This window comes from Eptatretus burgeri, chromosome 11 (genome assembly GCF_056783735.1).
Source record: "Eptatretus burgeri isolate ZD-2024b chromosome 11, Ebu_testis_v1, whole genome shotgun sequence".
NCBI classification, from domain to species: domain Eukaryota; kingdom Metazoa; phylum Chordata; class Myxini; order Myxiniformes; family Myxinidae; genus Eptatretus; species Eptatretus burgeri.
The window spans coordinates 49,424,001-49,446,395 of NC_140971.1; the positions used below are offsets into that span (position 1 = coordinate 49,424,001).

The following is a 22,395-nucleotide window of genomic DNA, read 5'->3' on the forward strand; positions in this document are numbered from 1 at the left end:
GAAGTGCTGGATACGATGTTTTTCATTCTGACCGATCCACCGACGAAGATTCATTGCCAAGATGTATTGGTTCACATACAATTGTTCCTCTGCCTGGCAAGATTTTTCCAACTGGCACTCCTCATAAAAAATGACGGTAAATAGACACCCTATTTTTGAAGGACTACCATGTGAAAAATAAAACCTCAATCAAAAATCGGCTCGAGTAAAATTTTCTAAATATCTGGAAGTGTTTAATTCCGAAGCTTCGTTTCTCCACATTCAAAACTGAAGGACAAGTATTGAAAATAGGGAACGCGGTTTTTCGGCCACTGCATAGCAACCGGTGGTTCCCAGGCAACGAAATTCAAACGCGCACACTCCCAGACCATATGGCACATGTTGGCAAAGTTTCATCGAAATCGGTTCGCTGGTTCGTGCTGTGGAGCCTCGCGTTGCACACACACACACACACACACACACACACACACACACACACACACACACACACACACACACACACACACACACACACACACACACACACACACACACACAGAAACCCGACAATAAGGGATATCTAGCATATATAGCGAATCCAACAGAATAACAAAATGGACGAACCAAGATGAATATCCTTGGAAAATCAAACAAACGGACAAAGGGGTGAATAATTCACGTCACGATTCACACGTGATGTGGGGTGCTGCTGTGTGACGTCACACACCGTCCAAGACCCGTTTGAGCGAGAGAGGGCGCCATCGAACGAGATCGTCGCTGAAATGCTCGTGGTGGTGAAAGCATGCACGTACCGCGGACACGTACGGCGGTGCTTCGAACTTGGGCGTTGGATGTGTACTTAGACCATGAGTGAAGGTCACACGAGCGGGACGAGCACCATCGTCATCTTGATGGGCGTTTGCGGATGCGGCAAGTGAGTGGCGGAACGGCATGGCGTTTGGCCTCCTTTGTTGGTTGTTTACACGTGCTTTCTGCTTTTCTTTAAGACTACTCCATGCACATTGTTACACTGTTGCACTACGAGGGTGTTGCATCGCAAAGGGCGCCGTCCCCTCGCATGGACATTAAGCCGGGTGTCCTGTCTGCTAGCATTAGCGGGTGGACGTTAAAGATCCCACGGTGTCCTTCACCGCTTCTTTCTTCCTTGTAAGTAAGCGAGTAAACCTCATAGTAATATAACATAGTAACATAACATAGTTGGAATCCTCATAGTAAGCGAGCTGTCGCCACCCCTGTGAACAAACTACAAATTCCTTCTCTGACCAACTTGGGGCACTGCATCAGAGGCACAGATGTGCCCACACCCCAGTGAATGATGCCACCCACACCCACGTGCTGCCGATGGCAGAAGAAGTAGCGAGACATTTAACAAGCTCAAATGAGCTAAGATCCTCGTCCTCAATGATGACGTCATAAAAACGAATACGACGTCATTGTGATGTATCAGGTTTGCGATAAATTATCTGTGCTTATGCCCGGCTTGATTCCCGCAAACAAAATTCAAACAGCTTGCCTCGTTTCGGAGATAATGGTATAGGCGATTTCCATTAGTGGCGATATTATGACGTCAACTTTTTTTCAAGGAAGAATTTCCAAAATCTGAGATGGTTACTGCCTGCGCGTGGGCTTTCTGCATATACATGGCAAGTTTCACAAAGATCCGATGAAAACTCTGGGTTGTGAAACAAAAAAATGTCAAAAAGTAGGAATGACGTCATAAATATTGACATGACGTCATAGTGATGCATCATATGTGCGGTAATTCATCTCTGCTAATGCCCTGTTCGATTCGCACAAACAGAATTCAAAAAGCTTGCCTAATTTCGGAAATAATGGTATAGGCGATTTCCATTAGCGGCGATATTATGACGTCAACTTTTTTTCTCGGAAGAATTTCCAAAATCGGAGATGGTTACTGCCTGGGCGTGGGCTTTCTGCATATACCTGGCAAGTTTCACGAAGATCCGATGAAAACTCTGGGTTGTGAAACAAAAAATGTCAAAAAATAGGAATGACGTCATAAATATTGACATGACGTCATAGTGATGTATCATATGTGCGGTAATTCATCTCTGCTAATGCCATGTTCGATTCGCACAAACAAAATTCAAAAAGCTTGCCTAATTTCGGAAATAATGGTATAGGCGATTTCCATTAGCGGCGATATTATGACGTCAACTTTTTTTCTCGGAAGAATTTCCAAAATCGGAGATGGTTACTGCCTGGGCGTGGGCTTTCTGCATATACCTGGCAAGTTTCACGAAGATCCGATGAAAACTCTGGGTTGTGAAACAAAAAAATGTCAAAAAATAGGAATGACGTCATAAATATTGACATGACGTCATAGTGATGCATCATATGTGCGGTAATTCATCTCTGCTAATGCCCTGTTCGATTCGCACAAACAGAATTCAAAAAGCTTGCCTAGTTTCGGAGATAATTTTTTCGGCGATTTCCATTAGCGGAGATATTTTGACGTCATAACTTTTTTCAAGGAGGAATTTTCAAAATCGGAGATGGTTACTGTGTGCGCAGGGTATTTTTACATATACATGCCAAGTTTGAGGAAGTTTCGATGAAAACTGTAGGCTGTGAAACAAAAAAGTCCACAAGAAGAAGATGAAGAACAACAACATGAGTAAGACTTGGAGATCCTCCACGAGGATATGAAAATATCCCACAATGTCTTTTTCAATTATCCAGGCACCCTGAACAAATTTCAAATTTCCCACAACATGGTAGGCAATGGCAAACCACCTAGTATCACCCTCGCCAAGAGACTGCTTCAGCAACCCTGAACTTGCTCTTGGGGCAGCAAACAATAGAGAAGCTTGTTTGTTTTTTTGATTTGTAAATAATTAATTCATTCATGCATCAGGCTCTATGCAGAGTGTAGATACTGCCAAAGCAATTTCTATGGCTCGGGTTACAATTCTGGTCGACACTCAGACAGGAAATCAGGGGGCAGGAATTGAGAATTTGTCCGGGGTGCCGGAGATAGCTCACCTCCTCCGGAAGGTGCCGTGGGATCTTTACGTATGCCGGCAGACATGACGTTCGGTTTAACGTCCATCCGAGGGACGGACGGCGCACACATTGATGAATTGTCCTGCTGATGAAGCACCGAGATGTCGGCTTGTAGCTGGGTCAGCATTTGAAGCCAGGCAAGACGTCTCGACGACGAGTGGGCACACCTCCAGGGTATCGGCCATCCTGTCCAGTCCTTTGTAAATCACATTAATTATATTTTCTTTTGCAGGTCCACTGTGGGTCAAGAGCTAGCTAAAAAGGTACAATCACTTCGACCATTCTCATTTACATCATGCATACGATGAATTAATCACATTTTCAGTCATTAAAATTGATCTGTAATTGGAATTGTTATGTTATTTGTGATTGGTCGGTTATGTTATTGGCAACATCAATGGATGAAGGATTAAAAAAAAATAATTCTGAATTCACTTTCCCTGCCACCTTTTTGTTGATATATATATATATATATATATATATATATATATATATATATATATATATATATATTTGCGAATTCGCGCCCGCCGGCGTGCGACCGGCCACGTAACTCAAATCACGGCACGTCGCCCACTGGACGGACAATTCAGTCGTGACCCTCTCGGAACAACGCCGGGAGCTAGTCACGGGTGGGTCTTTCGACCTCACCACAATCGTGCCAATCTGCCACCCACGTAGGATAGGGTTGTTCGCCAAACTCGACCTACCTAAGTACCTACGCGGATGGTTAATCGGGCGATCGTACCTCGCCGCAGGTCGACTTCGGACACGAACTGCTTAAGTGGTTCGTTCCGTACTGCAGAGATAACTGAGCGGAGTTATCGTCGACCTGGATGGTTCAGATTAGTTACCGGGAACTTACACCCACTACCAATCTCTTACGCGATGCAGGATGGAGAGTCAATAAAAAGAAAGGAGACGAAGCAGAGCGGGAACAGTTCAACAAGCAAGCATTTTATTGCGCGACACACGGACACAAAGCAAGTACGTATATTCAGTCACAGAAATAATAATAAAAGGCACGTATTCAAGCACAGAAAGAAACAGTAAAAGAGAGATACTACCAACTAAGACCGACACACGGCAACACTTACACAGTTTTACTTAACAGACGGCGCCACCACAAGCATTTACACAAAAAGTAAAGGAAAAAGAGCCACCCTCATAGGTGAGGAGGCAGACAGGTCCGTAGACCAAATGTACGTGGATCCTGAAGGATCGGCCAGGTCCACGAGACCGGGGAGGTCTTACCCGCATTCTCGTGACGCGATTGCGGGCAAGCCGCAATATTCGCGCCGCTGCGCCCCGACTCCGTGCTCTGGCGTGGTCGGCAAGTCCTCTCCGGCGTGCTCCGCGCGAGCGGTCTTGTTGGCACCACGTTTAGGGTGGGGGAGGAACGGGGACCCCTCGGCACTATCTCAGCACGAGTAGAGGGAGGGGGAATCGTTGATGCTCAGGGAGAGGGGTATGGCTGGCTGGCCTGGATCCCGCGACGAGTCGAGCGACCCCCACACCGCAACCTCGTCGCCGTCCGCAGTCTTCTCTGTAACTCCTCCGCAACTTCTCTCCAAGCTCAACTTCACCCTCTTTTAGTTCCACACTTCTCCCGCTCTCAACTACCGCGCGCGAGTCGCCTTGCGCTCGTATCTTTATAGGTCTCAGGAAGAGCTGATATGCAAATATGCAGATCAAAACGCGATTTGAGGCGGGGCCACGCCACCCTCTGTTCAGCCATTGGTCGGGCAAAAAGGGGCATGAACCTCCCTTGATCTGCATATTTGCATAAACGGACTTCACATACACGCGCTTGGAGGCGGGGCCAAGCCACCTCGCGTTCGCCCATTGGACGGAGGGGAAGTGGGCGTGAAGCATTTTGGATCCGAATTTTCCCCTCGGAAAGGCCGCCATTCGCGTTCGTGACTCGGTGCGTTTGGCACCAATCGCCGAATGGGCCCCAGACAGCCCGACGTTCAGTGTTCACAGGTGGTGCGGTTGTTGGTTGTGAAGGAGAAAGGCGAAGGTGGTGGAGGGTTTTCTGTGGTGGTTTGATGGTTATGGTGTCGTTTGGGAATGGCGGTGAAGCGATGTTTGCGGGATGGAGTTGTGAAGGTAAAGGTAGTGGCTGTTTGCGTTGTTGGCGGCATAATGGTCGAAAATAACAATAGAGAAAGAAAAAATGGCTAACTCAAAGCGTCGCAGCCCGGATGAATCATATAAATTCCCTCTATACAATGGGTGTGGGCTAACTACACATGGACTATCGAGATATCTCACCTGAGGACTCTTTATGGTGTAATGTGAATTACCACAACCATAACAATATATATATATATATATATATATATATATATATATATATATATATATATATATATATATATATATATATATATATATATATATATATATATATATATATTCAGAGCAAACGAGAATGGCACTCGGTGGAGTGCATACCTCCACCAGGCTGAACAGTTTACGTTTTGTACCCCACTGAGAGGCCGGATCTGTATCCACATCCTCTAGTTTGTCACCCACCCAACTCATCCACATAGTTTTGTCATTATCCACAATGGTGAAGAATCACTTGAAAAATTATAGGAGCTGGATCCAGATTTTCACCGAAATCTAATCAATTTGTCCTTATCACACACCCAACTTGTCCACCAAATTTCATCCGAATCCGTCCACAACTTGTTGAGATATCCTTTTTACAGACAAACAGTCAGAGTTGAAAATATAACCTCCACCCACCTTCGGTGGTGGAGGTAATTAGGGCAATGGTATGGCATGGGTTATCATTGACAAGCCTCGGTGGCCTTCATGGTTAAGAGTATCCGCTCCAAGTCTGGGAGGTTGGCGGTTTGAATCCTGGCCGAGTCATGTCACAAGACTAAACATTGTACTTAAACAAGGAACTTTGTCACAGGAAGAGGCCATTCGGCCTCTCATGCTTGCACTGCACCAACCCGAGTATTGTCACTCATCCACCCACGAGCTACCTACCATCCACACAAGACAATATCCCCATACCCCTCTATTTCCAATGCATCCAGGTACCTATCTGGATCCCATTTAAATGTTTCCACGCCCTCCGCTGCCACGACCTTACGGAGTAGACGATTTCATGTATTAACCACTCTCCGACTGAAAGATTCTGCCTTAAAACTGTCCTTACTCTCATATTCTTTACCTTCAAGCTCTGCCCCTGGTCTGAACGCTGTCCATTCTGCAGAAAAATTATTCAGCACCTATCTTGCCCACACCATTCATTGTCTAGGTGTCTGGGAAGCCCTGGAATCCTCATAGCTATCTAGAAAGTCCTGGAATCAACCTTGTAGCTTGATGCTATACCCTGTCGATGTAGCTATATCCCTCCTTACATCCAGTGACCAAAAACAGTTCACAACATTCTAGATGAAGGCTCACTCAAGTCCGATATGTATATTATATATATATATATATATATATATATATATATATATATATATATATATATATATATATATATATATATATATATATATATATATAGAGAGAGAGAGAGAGAGAGAGAGAGAGAGAGAGAGAGAGAGAGAGAGAGAGAGAGAGAGAGAGAGAGAGAGAGAGAGAGAGAGAGAGAGAGAGAGAGAGAGAGAGAGAGAGAGAGAGAGAGAGAGAGAGAGAGAGAGAGAGAGAGAGAGAGAGAGAGAGAGAGAGAGAGAGAGAGAGAGAGAGAGAGAGAGAGAGAGAGAGATATATATATATATATATATATATATATATATATAGTGTTAACACTACATCGTTTGATTTAGAATTTATCCCCTGACGAATTAAATACAATCTAAAACCCCATTTGCTTTACCTCTAGCTACCTGGCATGTCCTGTCTGTTCATTCCCCCACACCCCCTCCCCCTGTCCATATATATATATATATATATATATATATATATATATATATATATATATATATATATATATATATATATATATATATATATATATATATATATATATTACCACCCACAGATCCTTCTGCTGTGCAACACACTCCAAAATTGCCCCTTGCATCATCTAATCCCCATTTTCATTATTCGTATCCATCACCAGCACCTTATATTTATTTACGTTAAACTGCATATGCCAATCTTCTGCCCAATCTATGCAAGTATCAGTACTTTCCTGAATCTGATCACCACCCCCTCTGCTATCCACCGTACCTTCAAGCTGTGTATCAACTGCAAATTTGGAAAGCCTACTGATTGATGTAAATTATGATTAAAAACGGTGCCGCAACTGATGCTTGAGGTACCCCACCACTTACTTGCTCCCAGCCAGACATACTCCCACTCACAGCCACTCTTTACTTCCTACCATTAATCCAGTTAACTAATCGACTAGCCATTCCATCAGCCCAAACCTTAACTAACAGCCTCCTATGTGGTACCTTATGCCTGGTGTTGGCTTTGCGGTTAAGGTGGCTGGCTTGGGACCGAAGGGTCCTAAGTTTGAGCCCCTCTCAGCCGTTGAATGAACACCAGGTGGGGTTGATTCAGCCTCTCAATCTCCTGAAGTCGGCAAAATGAGTACCATTGTACTGGGATAACAACCATTCGGGGTAACCTGTGTCGGGGTGGTGACCCGTCCAGGACTCTACTTGCCAATGAAACTGCCTCGGCACCCCATGACACCTTTAGGGCGTGAAAGGAATGGTATTATTATTATTATTATTATTATTATTATTATTATTATTATTATTATTATATGGAACCTTATCAAATGCCTTCTGAAAGTCTCGATACACTACATCCACTGCACTTCCCTCATCCATCCAATCAGAAACAACTTCATAGAACTCCAATAAATTTGTTAATCCATTCCTTAATTGATGTCCACAAAACTTTTCCAACAACTGGAGTCAAGCTGATAAGTCGATAGCTCCCCAATTCTTCTCTGGAACCTTTCTTAAATGGTGGTGTTACATTTGCTATTCTCCAAATCCTCCGGAACCTATCCTCCACTTGTTGCTTCCTTTCTTGATGATTCACATATCAAAACGATAGAGCACAGACAAACAATCATAAGCTGGTAATAATGGTGCAGGCTGCCTCATGGCCTCCTCCTGTATTGAAGTTCCTTGTAAGGGAACTATTATTAATTATTATTATGATGAAGGACCGAACTTTAAGCAGACCTAACTGTATTTTGCCCCCTCCAGCTTGGCTGGAAATTTCTAGAAGCTGATGATTTCCACCCACTGGAGAACAAGTTGAAAATGTCCCAGGGTGTTCCACTTAATGATCAGGTACTTTATTAATTTGCTAGGCAATGATAAAAGGCACTCGAAGGTGGGGTTCAAGCAACTTGCGAAGCCAGATTGATCAATGACCCATTTATCAAAAACAATTACAATGACATCACCACACAATTATTTAATCTAATGTATCCACATTTGTGCACAATTGCAGGACAGAGCCCCATGGCTGAAGGCAATGAATGAAGCATTAAGGTAATGTGAAACCCATTTATTGATACATGAGTCATTGCTCAACGGGATAGTCCCAGAACGGGTTTAAGGTGGGGGCGGGGGGGGGAACCCATGTATATGTGTATTTATATTTGTGATGGTTTTGGAAACGTACTCCAGGGAAAAAGCATACATGAACACGTAGGTGACACGAGGATGAGTTATATCAATAGTCTATGTGTAGGTGGACCCTTTGCCCCTTGTCTAAGGGTTTGGGGTGGCATGTGTTGAGGCTGTTCATGTTTCCCCCCCTCCCCCCCCTCCTTTCAATCTTTTCTCCTTCACTTCATCGGCCCATCCCAACAATTCCCCCCTCTGCTACTTTTAAGATCCCATCAGTCCATTCCGGCACCCCCTTCTGCCTTTCTCAATCCCCCGATAACCACCTTCACCAAACCTCATTTCAACAATCCCTCCTTGAGGGAATCTAGTCCATGAGCTGAGCCCAGTATTTTCATGAATTGGTACCAAATTGCAGGATAAAACGAGACACTGCTTTTTGGATAGGTCATGACCTGTAGTTTGAGAATTTATTTGCTTGCCAGCTCAAACGCGTAGCTTTCTTGGATAAATCCGCGAAGGGGCGCTTCAAGGGGGGTAAAATACCGATTTTTTTGTTGTTGTTGTTGTTGTTGTTGTTGTTGCATATTTGTTAACTAGATGCCATGTAAAATTGTTCTAACTTCAGTGTCAAGCAGAAACTGTACTGAAAAGGGTAAAGAAAGGGAAATTAATTTGAATTGTTTTAGCTGAAATGAGTAGAAATTTCAAATTTTAAACGCAATTTTCTCCAGTTTTGGTTTTCTTGAAGCCAGTAACTTCATAGACCAATTCTTAAAATATCATCGACCATCGTCAGTTGTGCGCCAGCCATGGTTTTCTGGAGCAGGCACATAAGGCTTTGGATCAAGGGATCCTCTCCATACAGCGGCCTGGTAATTTGTTCTTTGCATGTGTTGGTTAAGGGTGTCTGCACACGGTGGTCGTTGCCCAGATTCTACAACACCGTTTTTAGCGCGCCATAGATTGAAGCGTAGAGCGTTCACTTCTGTATCATGGGTTCGGGACGCATACAGCTGGCATGTAAATGCCTGCAGAGTATCAACAACATCCCTATTTAATGTCCATTCACTCCCCAGCTTAGACAATGCATCCAAGAACTCCTTATTTCCACGCATCAACTTCAGTCCCTTGATCTTGCCCATACCTGAGTATGCACTGACCGAATCGCACCCTGTGAATGCGTGTAGACCCAGCAACGAATTGCCATTAAGTCCTATTCTCGCTTCAATCGTGTCAATGCTAAAGAGTCGAATCCTTCCCTTAGACGAAAGTCGCATACATAAGCGGGTGTTGATATGAGCATTGAATGCCAAGAGAAGCACAAGAATATCAGTGTCTTCGGCAACAATGACGACTGATTTGAAACCCGATCGAGCAGCGTGTGACGCATGAAGCAAAACCCTAGTGTCCGCCTCCTCATGCGACAAATCAAGTTCACGCATTTCCATCACAGTATCCTGCGTAATTCGGAGGCATTTCGAATCAGCTGTTACGTAGAGTTCTTTCTCACCGATCAATGATTGTCTCTGCTGCTGGTCATTGGCAACGAATCGCGTAAGTTGACGCTTGCTTGCTGGGCTAGAGAGTATTCCTCTCCAGTTTCTGACCGTGTGAGTGGGCACTATCTGTGAAAATAAGATGCCCCGGTTAGCACCACGATTGACCGTTTCCGCATCCTTGATTGATGAGTCTAAGTATATGTCAAACACCACATCTACTCTTTTACTGTCTGGGTGACTTACAAGAGCCATCTTTCGCAGCCTCTCGGATATTTCCACAAATGTTAATTTATTTCCATCAAGTTTCTGAACAAGTCCCATACCGTCGATGATTGCTGCGGAAGGTCGAGGTGTAGTTTCCTCTGGGAAGCACACCACTTTCAAGATGGTTAGCAAGTGCTGCCTTGGCGGTCTTTTTCAGAGATCCATCGTGGTTGGCCAGTGCCCAGGGTATTGTTCCCAAAGGGTGCCTCAACACTTCCTGCATGTCCAGTTGCCTACTGCAACCATTTGAGGAGCATCCTTCCGAAAAAGCGGTTGTCGGCCTTCAGCATGATTTCTTGATTGCCAGTAGCTGTTTTCTTCGTCACTTGCATTGAGGCAAACGGTTTGAGCTTCAGCTTTGTTAAAGGGTCGTAGAACTTTTCTCCTTTACTAAGTCTTTCATCCACAAATTGCTTTGCAGCACTTCGACCGACCTGCTCTGCTCTTATCAAATCCTTTTTAACATCATCTGGAACTATGATTCCAATCGAAAGGCTGGAGATTTGCGTATCTTCTCGGGAAAACGGGTGAACCCAGCTTGTTTGCAGCAATTGTGAAACTGCCTGGACATCTCTCTCATCCTTTTGCATTCTACGATTTCCAAGGTCTGGGTGGCTCACTTTTCTTTCTCCTTCATCCCCGTCTGTCAACTGTCGGATTTGCCTTAACACCACGCTACGGAACTCTGCGCTAAGGTAATATCTTGCCACTGCAGATGTATTCAAACTGAATCCCTTGGTTCCCCCTGCCGTCTGAGTGTCCTTATTTATGGTCTCCTCAAGCGTCTGATCCACGAGTACGCGACCAAAAGGGTTATTGTCACTCAGCTGCACAGAGAATCCTCCATCCATCATCTGTTTGTATATCTCTGGATGGTCATACACCAGCCTCGACATCTGTGCGAGATACACTGACAAATACCTCGCATAATTCACTTTATCATAAGCGAAATACCAGGGTAGTAGTGACCTTACTGAATGAAGGTGGAGGGACCAGTTGCCCTCGCGTGAAGCGCGAATCATGGCTTGCAGGATTTCAACAATGTCGACATACGTCATCCAGAACGCAGCCATTGGTCTTCTCTCTCGTTCCGCATTTCGTCACAATACTGAGAAAACAGGTTCAGAATGCGAACTGTTGGTTGATGTGACAGCAATTTTTGCATTGTTTCACTATCTGGATTACTGGAAATGGCGCCCAACTCTTGGAGTGCGACATCAAGAACATCTCTGCGGCTTTGTCGGGATTCTATCTCTGAGAAGAAACCCTGCCATAACAACCTGAGTAGACCCTCATACACAATCTTATGAAGATGGACTCCTCTGTTGTAGTGTCTACCATCAAGAACTTTCGATGTTGAACCTTCCGCGATAATGTTGTTTTCTACAGCTCGATCACGAAGCCCTGCATCTCCAAAGCGCTTGCCGAGTATTGAAAGCAGGTTACACATAGTATGGAATGTTCCCATCCGAAGAATGATTGGACTGAATCGAGCCTGGTCATTCCACACAATCTCGGCCGCTTTGGCGTAGAGTGCCTGATCAAAAACACAAACTATCTCTGAGAGTTGTAATGAATTCATGGAACTCATGGCTTTAACCAGTACTTGATGCACCGTAGACATATTAGTAGCAGCTGCATTAATTATTGGGAGGTACCCGATCGTATCCTTTGTGATTGAAGGGATGTCCTGGTGAGTACAATATTGAAGCCGGTCCAGGCACTTATCGTTTGGCCTGTAGGTTGTTGTTGTCGCAAAAGCGACCAAACTAAGTTTTTTTCTCGAGCCAACACTGAAGCATTATCTTCAAGAACTGTCGGCTCTCCTTGAGACACTGCTGGTGGACTCTTTCTCTGGCTCGTGTCCTAAGGTGGCATGACAACGTTCAGTGGTGGCAAAGTTCTCTTCCTCTCTCTGGGAAGGTTTTCTCGTCTTGGAGGAGGTAGAGGTCCAATCACTCTAGACTGCACAATGATACCATTTACGCGATGAGATGTTCCAGCTCCGCTTAAGGTCTCTTCCAACCGATCGATATTATCAAAAGCAAGGACTGTCGGGACATGGGGGAAAATACTGGACGGCAAGGCTGTGTCACTGTGTTCCTCCATCCATAGCTTCTCCAAACACAAGGCAGTCTCCAATTCTTCAAGTTTTGTATGTGATGTACCATCTCCCAGACGATTTAGCAATCGAATTGTTTCTGCATTTCCTGTAATGGACTTTACAGCCCATGGCAAGAGAATGTGTTTTGGTTGCTTGTTTCAGCCAGTGCTCACATGATAAACTCTATCCTGAGCAAGGGAGTGTGTAATCCTATAGCTACGGGAACTACATTTTTGGGTGTCTGAATGCCCATTTAGCAAGACGGTGAGGAATAGTTCAAGTGACTGGGGTATCAGAATTGAGTCATGTGTAAGTTGTTGTGGATACATGGGCCATTGCTGCGGGGTCTGTGCATCTTTGATATGATTCCGGAGACGCGCAGCAATTCTTGAAATGTTGGAATCAGAAGGATCAGCTAAAAGTAACAGCAACTGTTCTTTCATGGCAAAATTTTCCTTGGCAAGTGTTTCCTTGGTAAGGGCATTGGACGTCACCAGTACCCTGCTATTGTAGTTCACTATGAACTGAAGAGTAGACCCGAACTTTGTCTCAAGGACACGGCGTATGTGCTTTTTTTGTGGATGGCTTCATTATGGCTATACCGAGGGTATGCATGTATTCTTCAAGTTTTAAGGTGAATTGAGATAAGGGCACAATGGAGGGATTATCAATAAGCGATGTTCGGATATAATCAAACAATTGTTCTTAACCATCCGACTCTGCAGCCTTGTATGCTGCCTCCTCGGCATCGTCCGTCTCCTGAGTTGGTTTTTCAGGTCACATCCTTGTGTAGTCTTTCTAACAGGAATGGTGGTAGTGAGCCTCCGCAGCGACTATTTCCCTGGATGTCAAGGCCAAAATTATATTGTCGATTTCGCAACTTTTTCCTGTTCTGCCGGGCATTGCAATATTTCGCACCGCAACTGACCGCAATGTTTCATCCACTCGCAATTCGCGGAATTTAACGAGTTTTTCACGTGACAGCCCCTTTGTATATTTTGACTCCCGGTCGCAAAATATACATTTGATGGGGTAAACCCGTTCAGAAACATCCGTAAATTGTCTTCGAGCTCGAGTTGGTTCTGTTATCGTGGACTGCGGCAAAACACTTCTACATTGACCTGCACGTTGAGCCTCAAGGTCTTTTTTGTTAGTAAAACGATTTCGGCAAGGTGTTTCGTGTCTGATAGATTCTGGTACTTGTTCTATAGAATCGGAAAACTGCAAAACAGGTTCATAATTACGTATTTTTGCAGCATTAAGCAATGTTAACCATGAAGATAAGTCTTTTGGTCCAGTTAATTTTTCCACTGAAACTTCCTTTTTACAAAGAATGCAAACACCACAATCAGGCTTGTGCCTCTTTGCAGGTTGGGAGCTTGTCGGGTCCATTTTTATGCTGTTCATACTCTGCGTTCACCTGAAAAATAATGCCAAATTTAGTCTTGAGAAAAAAGTAAAATGGATACATTATTCGAAAAAATTCCATACTCATCTTCGAACCCAAATTCATTGGAGACGAAACACAAAAGAAGATTATCCATACCTCAATGATGTAGTTCTGGTGGCCATCTTGGACGCCATTTTGGATTTCCAACTGATTTTGATGATCAGCAACGACACCTATACAATGTCTCACGACTCTCACAGACGGCCAGTATTTATAGCATGGGTCAACATCCGTCAGGTTTTGATTATGCTGGAAAAAATAGAATTTTTTAGAAAATCGCATTTGAAATTTGTAATTTCTATTCATTTAAGCTAAAAAATTGAAACTATTTGTCAAAATTTTACCTTTTACATTACATATATAGCCTCCAACATGATTTACGATGATTGTGCATTGCATGTAGTTGCAAAATCTGCAAAAAAAAAGAAAATCAGTATTTTGTCCCCTCAAAGCGCCCCCTTGCGGATTTTCCCAAGAAATCTACGCTTGTGAAATGGCAAGCAAGCGGATTCTTAAACTGGCGGTCATAACCTACTCAAAAAATGGTGTCTCATTTTATCCCGCAATTTGGTACCAAATTTTGGTCTGGCTCATGGACTAATCGGTCTTATCTTCCACCCCACAGCCGATCGTCCCTTGGTCCGTCTGCATCCCTCTCTATTGCCACTCCATCGGCGCATTGTTTCATTGGGCACATTTGGTCCGTCTATGGTCATTAATCCTTCAGGCTGATCAGATTACCTTCACCGCATCAGACTTTTCCCCTTCTGAGATGCATGTTCGTGGCATTAAGTGCAGTGCTTTTCCCACACATGGTGGGGTGTGGCGCAACTCACACGCAGCATACAATGGCGCACTGTATAATGAATGCTTGTGCACGAGGGAGGTAGCAGGGGCCGTCACTACCTTGAGTGTGTGAGGGGTGGGGGCAATGTTGAAGTTCCCTCACAAACAGTGGCATTTTCCCCAAATTGTGTCATGGACTCGCCCATGTCAGATTGGCACCAATGAGAGGGAGACTCGCATGAGATTGGACATGGAGAAAGCCATGTCCTGAGAGGAGAAAGGAGTGCGGAGCTGGTCCTCCTCGTGTCCTAAAAACGTCGTCCAGGGAGGAGCAGACAGGTGCGCAGAGTGTGAGAGGAGAAGGAAAGAGCTCATAGTGCGAGGGAGGGCAGGAAGAAAGCCCATCATGTGGCTTGTTTCGTGAGGAGCTGAAGGTGCTATCGGCGCATCATAAACATAGCTTCTGGCATTTCACGTATATTGCACGCCGTAGAGGACTTGCCAACTGGGTCTGGACACCGCAGAAATGCAGATGCATATCCCATCGCACCGCATGGCCACTCCACCGCTCATCTTCCCCATCCTTTTCCCCCTCCCCCAGTATATTTGGACTGGCACAGCCCTGTTGAGCTGTGTGAGGTCAGGGAAGGAGTTTTCTTTTTGCAGTTCTTCTTATCTTCTTCTTCTTCTACCGAGATTGAATGATGGCCATGTGTCTTGTGTGTAAATATGACTGTATAAGAACATGTGCTCTGGCTAAATCTGCTCTTTTGTGCCTTTTGCCTGTAAGTACTCACTTTGAAATGATTGCTTGTTTGTGTGTGTGATAAATAATTGTTGGTTGTTATTTCAAATCTGTTTTGGTTGTCCTTTCCTTCATTAGTCCGGCACAGTCTACAAGTACAAATAGACTGGAAGTTGTGCTGCACCTATCTGTTCTACTCGGTAGAAGATCACCAGGTGCAGAACCGAGGGCGTGGCCTCTATTTAGGTTACCATGCCAATAGAAAGGTATGAAGTTATCTGTGGTCGGTGGCCTCAGGACTGGGTGTTCCAGAGGAACTCGAGTGCTTCCCCTCATGGCGTTTTATTAATGAGCCTAATATAGTCAAGAATAAATGATCAGAGCTATGTTGTCCTGATGAGTCCATAGCAAGGGCGAAATTGAGATCGATATCTCTGCTTTCGTCTGTTTGTGACCAGAGACTTTAATCTCAGTCTGCAAAGGCTTGAGTACCAGACGGATGCCTCCTAATTTGGTGGTGATGTGTTGGTCTAATTTATGTGTATGACGTCAGCATCATATCAGAGTCAATACACTTATTTCGTTAAATATATTTATATTCACACACACACACACAATGTGTGTGTATGTGTCTCCTCCACAAATCCTCAACCATGAAACCTAGCATCTGTAACTTTCCATGCATACTAAGAAAACATCAAGGAAGTGCATGAAATTAAAATTGGGTGAATTAAAACACCCCTTTTGAAGATGATTAACAGCCTTATTTAATTATATCCTTTATCAGACAGCATCATCGGCCACCTCGCTCTCTGGGGTCTTAAGGCGTATCCTGGGTTATCTCGCTGAGATCTGAAGCCGCTATATTTTTTGGCCTGAAACAGGCCACAACGATTTCTTAACCATAGTTTTTTTTTCCACTTTCCTCACTCATATTATTGAATGCCTGTTCATCATAGCTACGAATCACTAAATACATCACTTTCAGTGCTATAGTTTTCAAATTAGGAGGTTGGAGCGATTTCATGCATAATGTGATGCAATTTTCCACGATCTACTCTCACGGACTAATTTCAGTACTTATATCATCGAAATATGATTTCGGCTTTGAGAATCGCATATCGTCTGGACAAGTAACGAAATCTGGAGTGAAATCTGATAATTTAAAGACATAATGAGTCCCATAACTAAGCCAATGTACCTATTTACTTTAAGCAAGTAAGGCTATGGTCCCTCCTTCTCCATATATACACAAGAAAATGTGAAATTTCCAAAGCATTAAACTTATATTTTTATACTGTTTGGAGAATATAATTTTCGAAACAGTAGAAAAAGGTTTCGCGGTTGAAGGAGGAGGCTTGGCGAGGTTCTCTACAGGGAATCAAAGCAAATCTAGTGAAAAATGGACGTTTTAAAATGAAGTTATTACGTTTGCACGGACCACGAACCGATGGACCACGTGATGTGCACAGATGAGCAGGCAATGTGGCGGATTATCTTCCATGTTTATTTCACGGTCAATTAAACTTTGCGATGTCTCCCAAGTTGTTCTACTTTAAACAGCAACTCTTTTGTGGATAAAGTCATTATTTGAACAATTCATATAATTTATTTAAATGCTGCGGGCGCGGTAAAGACTGGCTTTAAAGTTGAAAGGAATCCGATATGGTATGCAGCCACAGCCTGGCCAGCTGTTCCTGATGAACAGTTTAATTGGAGTGCTTGCTTGAGTGCTTAAGCCACTTGCCATGCGCCCTACAGTGGATAGCGGTACAGTTCATGTCCTTATTGGGATGTACAGTCGGCAGTTGTGACAAGGTAGAGGTACATGATTTACAAAAGTTATATCGTCTCTTTTTGTGAGTTTCAAAGTAAAATATATTTGATAACACCTGATTTCCAAGCCATTTGCCATATTAACATGTTTTCCAACTTACAGAGCCAATTTTTTTCTTCCACTCATCACATGACGATTGGTAGCTGTTTATTAAGGTTAATGCTTGTGCACATCTCCCTGAAACGTCTGTAATGCAACGTTGTTTTTAAAATTTGTTTATTCGAATTCCCCCAAAACAAGGGTGAAAGCAACTCGAGGTTTTTGGGTTGTATACAGTGTGTGTGTGTGTGTGTGTGTGTGTGTGTGTGTGTGTGTGTGTGTGTGTGTGTGTGTGTGTGTGTGTGTGTGTGTGTGTGTGTGTGTGTGTGTGTGTGTGTGTGTGTGTGTGTGTGTGTGTGTGTGTGTGTGTGCACGAGCTAGAAATGGAATTGTTCGGAACAGGAAATGAAAAAATGAGGTGTGTGAAATCCATCTTGTCTGTACATAATTTAATAAATGGGAATAAATTCCCACATGGGGCTTGTGTGAAAAATATATAGATTACATCATATAGGTCGAGAAATGGTCAATGTATATTGGCTTCACGTTGTCGAAACCAGGGCATTTAAGATCATCGGCATCTCCCGCAATGAAGCTGAGTCTTTGGGCCTCTCACTCAATCGCCGCAGGTTGGTCGGTGGTCTTTCTGTCTTCTACCGACTCCTCTCCAGCCTTGCCCCCCCTGCTCTCTCTGCGATTTGTCCCCACCACATTTCCACAGGGCGCTCAAGGTCCGCCAACAACCCCCTTCTGGTAAAACTACCAAAATCACGAATCACTGCTCATCTTCACTCTTTCATTCCTCTTTTTTCCCGCCTTTGGAATAAACTTCCTCACTCTATTCTTTCCCATTCTTCCCTCCAGGCTTTCAAAACAGCTGTTCACCACCACCTCTTATCTTCCCCCATCCAAATCCTCGATCTTTTCTACCCCCGATAATCCACCCAAGCCCTCTTCCTTCATTTCTCCTGCTTTCCTTCCTGAAAGTCCCTGAAATGTCCATCTTTTCTTCGCCATGTTCCCCGTCCCATCCCCATCCCTCTCCCTTCCACAGTTCACCGAATGTGTCTGTTCCCCACTGTTTTGTCCCTTCCACTCCCGCCCCTCTTGTCTCATGCCTCCTTGCTGTGAGTTGTGTGTTAGCTCTCATACGAGCCTCGACCAAGGTATACAAAAAAAAAAAAATGTGCAGATCAACAAATTTTACCTTCCCTGATATTTACAAGTGTGATGTGTTGATTGTGCATTTTAAAAATACTGTACACATTTGTTTCATTAATGTGAAAAAAGTTCAGTAAATATAACAATCAAAATAATTCCTTCCTCCCTCACTCAATCCTGTTCAAACAAGCCAAGGTCTAGTCAAGTTAGGACCAAAGCAACTCACCTGGTGAAATGCACACTGCAAACCCTATGTATGTTTGTTGGTTTGAAGAGGCCCAATTGCTCGTTATTTCCAAATCGATTGGGGGTTTTTTTCCCCCATGACAGAATTATTTATTTTGATGGAACCTGTAGTAAGGTAATGTCCAATCGCTAGCAGGAACATAGGAGGTAAATCCAGGCATTTCGACCAAGTGCCGCACTTCAGTGGTGATCTTAAACGAGCAATCCTACAACGTTACATTCACAATGGCAATCACACGTATCACCACTCACCATCTCCATTGCAAACTGACTGCACCTCCTGTTGGGACAAATAACAAAATACAACTGGAGAGTTCATATAACACCTTACCCCAGGCGGTCTTGAGAAAAAGGACATGGGAAGGGTCTTTTCATCTCTTGTTTTACATTTCCGAGCACGATCTATAATACCTTTGTTTGTGAATATTGAATAACAAGTGCAAGGGTAAGCAAATTAATCTGAAGGGTCAAATGGAACACTGCAGAGCTGAACCTTCTGCAAACTCTTCTCGGAAAAATGGACGATTTTGGAACGATCTTTGAGAAAAAGATTCACTAAACAAACAGATCTTTTGGACGAAGTTAGCTCTGTCGTTGCATAGCTAAGCACCACTATTTTGTCTGAATCTCACTGTTACCCCACCCTCATGGCGTGCTGCAAATTTAATTGTTCGAGACGACGTAAAATTTTGCCCAAGTACTGCTAAACTAAATAATTTTGGAAGTGCAAACAAGGCGATGTGTATCCTACAATGTTCAAATATATAAAACAATTTAAATAAAATATTTTTTAAGGCTGTGGAAAAAAAAATACAAACTATTGAATTGGAAATTTATCACTGCTGATGCACCCTCTTTCACACCACCTTATTTTTTTAATTAGTTTTTTGTGCTTGTTGTTTGTGTCCTTTATGATGTCCCCCAAAACAGTAAGTTTCCTGTTTGGAATGACAAATGACAAATATCCTAACAAATTCAGGGCCAAAGTACTACTAAACTATAGATTTGTGATCGACAATGTTCAAAATATAAATTTCAATTGAAATCAAGGAGTTTCTCGATCATAGACTGACTGACGTCGATCTGTCAGACAGAAAGTGAACCATTTGTTTAACCCCACTTTGCCCTACAAGTGCAGGTATTGATCTCTTAAAAGCTGTGTGCAATACAGTCATTTGTACCAAGCCTTCAAAGCAAACATTGAGCCATAACTGAACTCTGCACTTCAGCACACGGAAAACCCATCAGCTTCCTACTATCAAATGTAATTCTGTCACCTTTTAATGTCAGACCAATTGACTGATGCTCACTAGTGAAGTATTTGTTTCCTTAGGAAATATTGTGGAAATGACAACGTAGTGATGGCCTGCTCAGCTCTTCAAAGGATTTACAGAGAAGCTCTCACACAAGAACTGCAGGTGGATTCTCCAAAAGCAGCAACAAAAGCACAGGGAGGTTCTTTTAACAAAAGCAATGTTTTATTTGTACACTTAGAAAGCTCATTTGAAACCGTTGCCCGACGACTCGGTCAGAGGCAGGGACATTTCATGCCGACGAGTCTCATCAAATCACAGTTCGAAACTTTGGAACCCCCAGGTGAGGATGAATTCCACTTTGTTGTAAATTCAGATAGTGTATTTGAGGACATTGTTTCTGAAATATACACACTTATCACAAAGGAGGTTACCCTTTCTACATGAATGCATTCGTTTTTTGTTAGAAAAATAATGTTGCTTTCAAATTTGATGCTGTAACCTGTTCAAAATTTTTCGTTTGGTAAATCGGACGCTTCACCCAATGCGATTCGAAACATTCACAGACATTGACCAACATTTTTGCAATGCTGCAAAAAAAACCCAAAATCCGCTTCAGATAATACTGGACTGAGGAACACAAAGCTTATTACAAAAAGCGTACAGCGTTGTGTTGCAAAGGAATTTTCCTAAAATCAGTGTCGTTTCATCTTAGAATTCTTATCCAAGAAGTTTCTGCTCACTGTCAAATTACATATTTCAACTTTTGAATTATTCAAACTTTTTAGTCTTGAAAACATTTTTTTTTAAATCAGAAAAGTACATTTTAAAGTTCAAAGTGTCATGCTGTGATATTTGTGTGGGGATTTTCTTTTTCCAGTTTGCATGGCCAAGTTGGTGGAATAAAAACATTGCATAATGTTTTTTTTTTTTTTAAATGCATCAATTTGCCACCTTCACTGAATAAACATTCTTGATTTTCGAATCAATTTGGTGTTGACTATTTTTTTTCCAAAAACTTTTTTGTTAAGGAATAAATTCGTTTACATTCAAGTTGTTTTGGGGTTATCACAGAAATAGTGAAAATATAGGCTTACAAAGTAATTTAATAAGGGATTTACTTTGCATTCCAGATTAGCTAAATTAACCTTACATTTAAAGAGGATTTCTTGTTTATTCTTGTAATACGAGATTATATTCTTCATGATGTTATTTTACATCAGGAAAACTGGGATGGGTATTTTGTTTTTGGTTTGTTAGCCTAAAAAATTTAAAAAAATCTTAACCTGATGTTTTTCAATTTCTCCATATTTTCATCCTTGCCCCTCCTCCTCCCCCTTAAAACATACAATATTTACAAATGAATATGGAAAATGTGCATGACTGTGACAAAATTATCAGTTGATGGTGTTTCGTAAAGAAAATATCGATGACCAAAAGATTTGCCAAGAATTCTGACAAACACTTTGGCTCAAATTTCATATATTTCAGAATTGACATTTATTTGTTTACTAAGTTGGGTAAATTACACCAGGTCAATGTAAAACACTATAAATTTATACAGTGTACAATGTAACCCCTCACCCCCCCCCCCCCTCAAAGAAACTTATTCATTTTTAAACTGCAATATTTAGGATACAAGACATTTTCAGGACTTGAATATTAACTATTTATATGCATCTTGAAGTTATATGCAGCTTGAACATCTTTATATGCATTCCTCCAAGCTATCCTGCCAGCTTTTACAGGGTGGCAGGATAGCTTAGACAAAGAGGAATGCGTACTCGCCTTTGAGCTGTCTCACCTGGGTTAAAATCTCGAACCAACTATAAACTGTCACCCTGGTGTTCTAAATGCAGGATGAGACGTCAGTGTGTTCCCCATCCATAGGCCAGAAGGACCCGTCTGCTAGAACTGGTCCTTGGTGGACGTTAGAGATCCAACCATGTCCTTCATGAAGAGTAGAAGAGTTATTGCCCGCACCTTAAACAAATTACAAATTCCTGCCCTGGTTGACTGCTCGGAAGGCAATGACAAACCATCGAGCATAACCTTTGCCTGGGAACTGCTTCAGCAGCTTCATCAATAATTTTTCCACTTGATTGATTGGAACTTCTCCATCAACAAATGATTTGTTTTTTTCAGTTGGGCTAAGTTTTGTAAAGTGTAAAAAATATATATTTATGTTTTTATCAATTGAAAAAAGTTTTGGTTTTAAAAGTTTCAATAACCCTTTAATTGTTTTTTTTTTATATATCATTGTTTTTAGCATTTTAAATGAATGCTTATGCTTCAAATACCTCAATAAATGTTCAGGTTTTTTTCAGATCCCCAAAAAGCATTTAGGTTGGAAATATTTAAACACATGTTCAGGTTTTAAATGCTTTAAAAAAAAAAAAAATAACAAA

The 22,395-nt window shown here is 42.6% G+C and overlaps 1 protein-coding gene across 1 annotated transcript; it reads left to right on the forward strand.

Annotated features, from left to right (window-relative positions):
- Window positions 1–681: 681 nt before the first annotated feature.
- On the forward strand, window positions 682–20,972 carry IDNK (IDNK gluconokinase). Its single transcript, XM_085846388.1, has 5 exons — window positions 682–913; window positions 3,260–3,290; window positions 8,232–8,318; window positions 8,482–8,522; window positions 20,068–20,972. The coding sequence occupies exons 1-5, from the start codon at window positions 846–848 to the stop codon at window positions 20,432–20,434; spliced, it is 594 nt and encodes a 197-aa protein (XP_085702514.1). The 5' UTR covers window positions 682–845; the 3' UTR covers window positions 20,435–20,972.
- Window positions 20,973–22,395: the final 1,423 nt, after the last annotated feature.

What these genes read in the sequence shown, in the direction of transcription:
- IDNK (XM_085846388.1), top strand. Translation starts at nt 846, where the DNA reads ATGAGTGAAGGTCACACGAGCGGGACGAGCACCATCGTCATCTTGATG. An exon ending in GTCAAGAGCTAGCTAAAAAG is followed by an intron (nt 3,291 to 8,231) that starts GTACAATCACTT and finishes TGCCCCCTCCAG; the next exon opens with CTTGGCTGGAAATTTCTAGA. An exon ending in GCAATGAATGAAGCATTAAG is followed by an intron (nt 8,523 to 20,067) that starts GTAATGTGAAAC and finishes TTGTTTCCTTAG; the next exon opens with GAAATATTGTGGAAATGACA.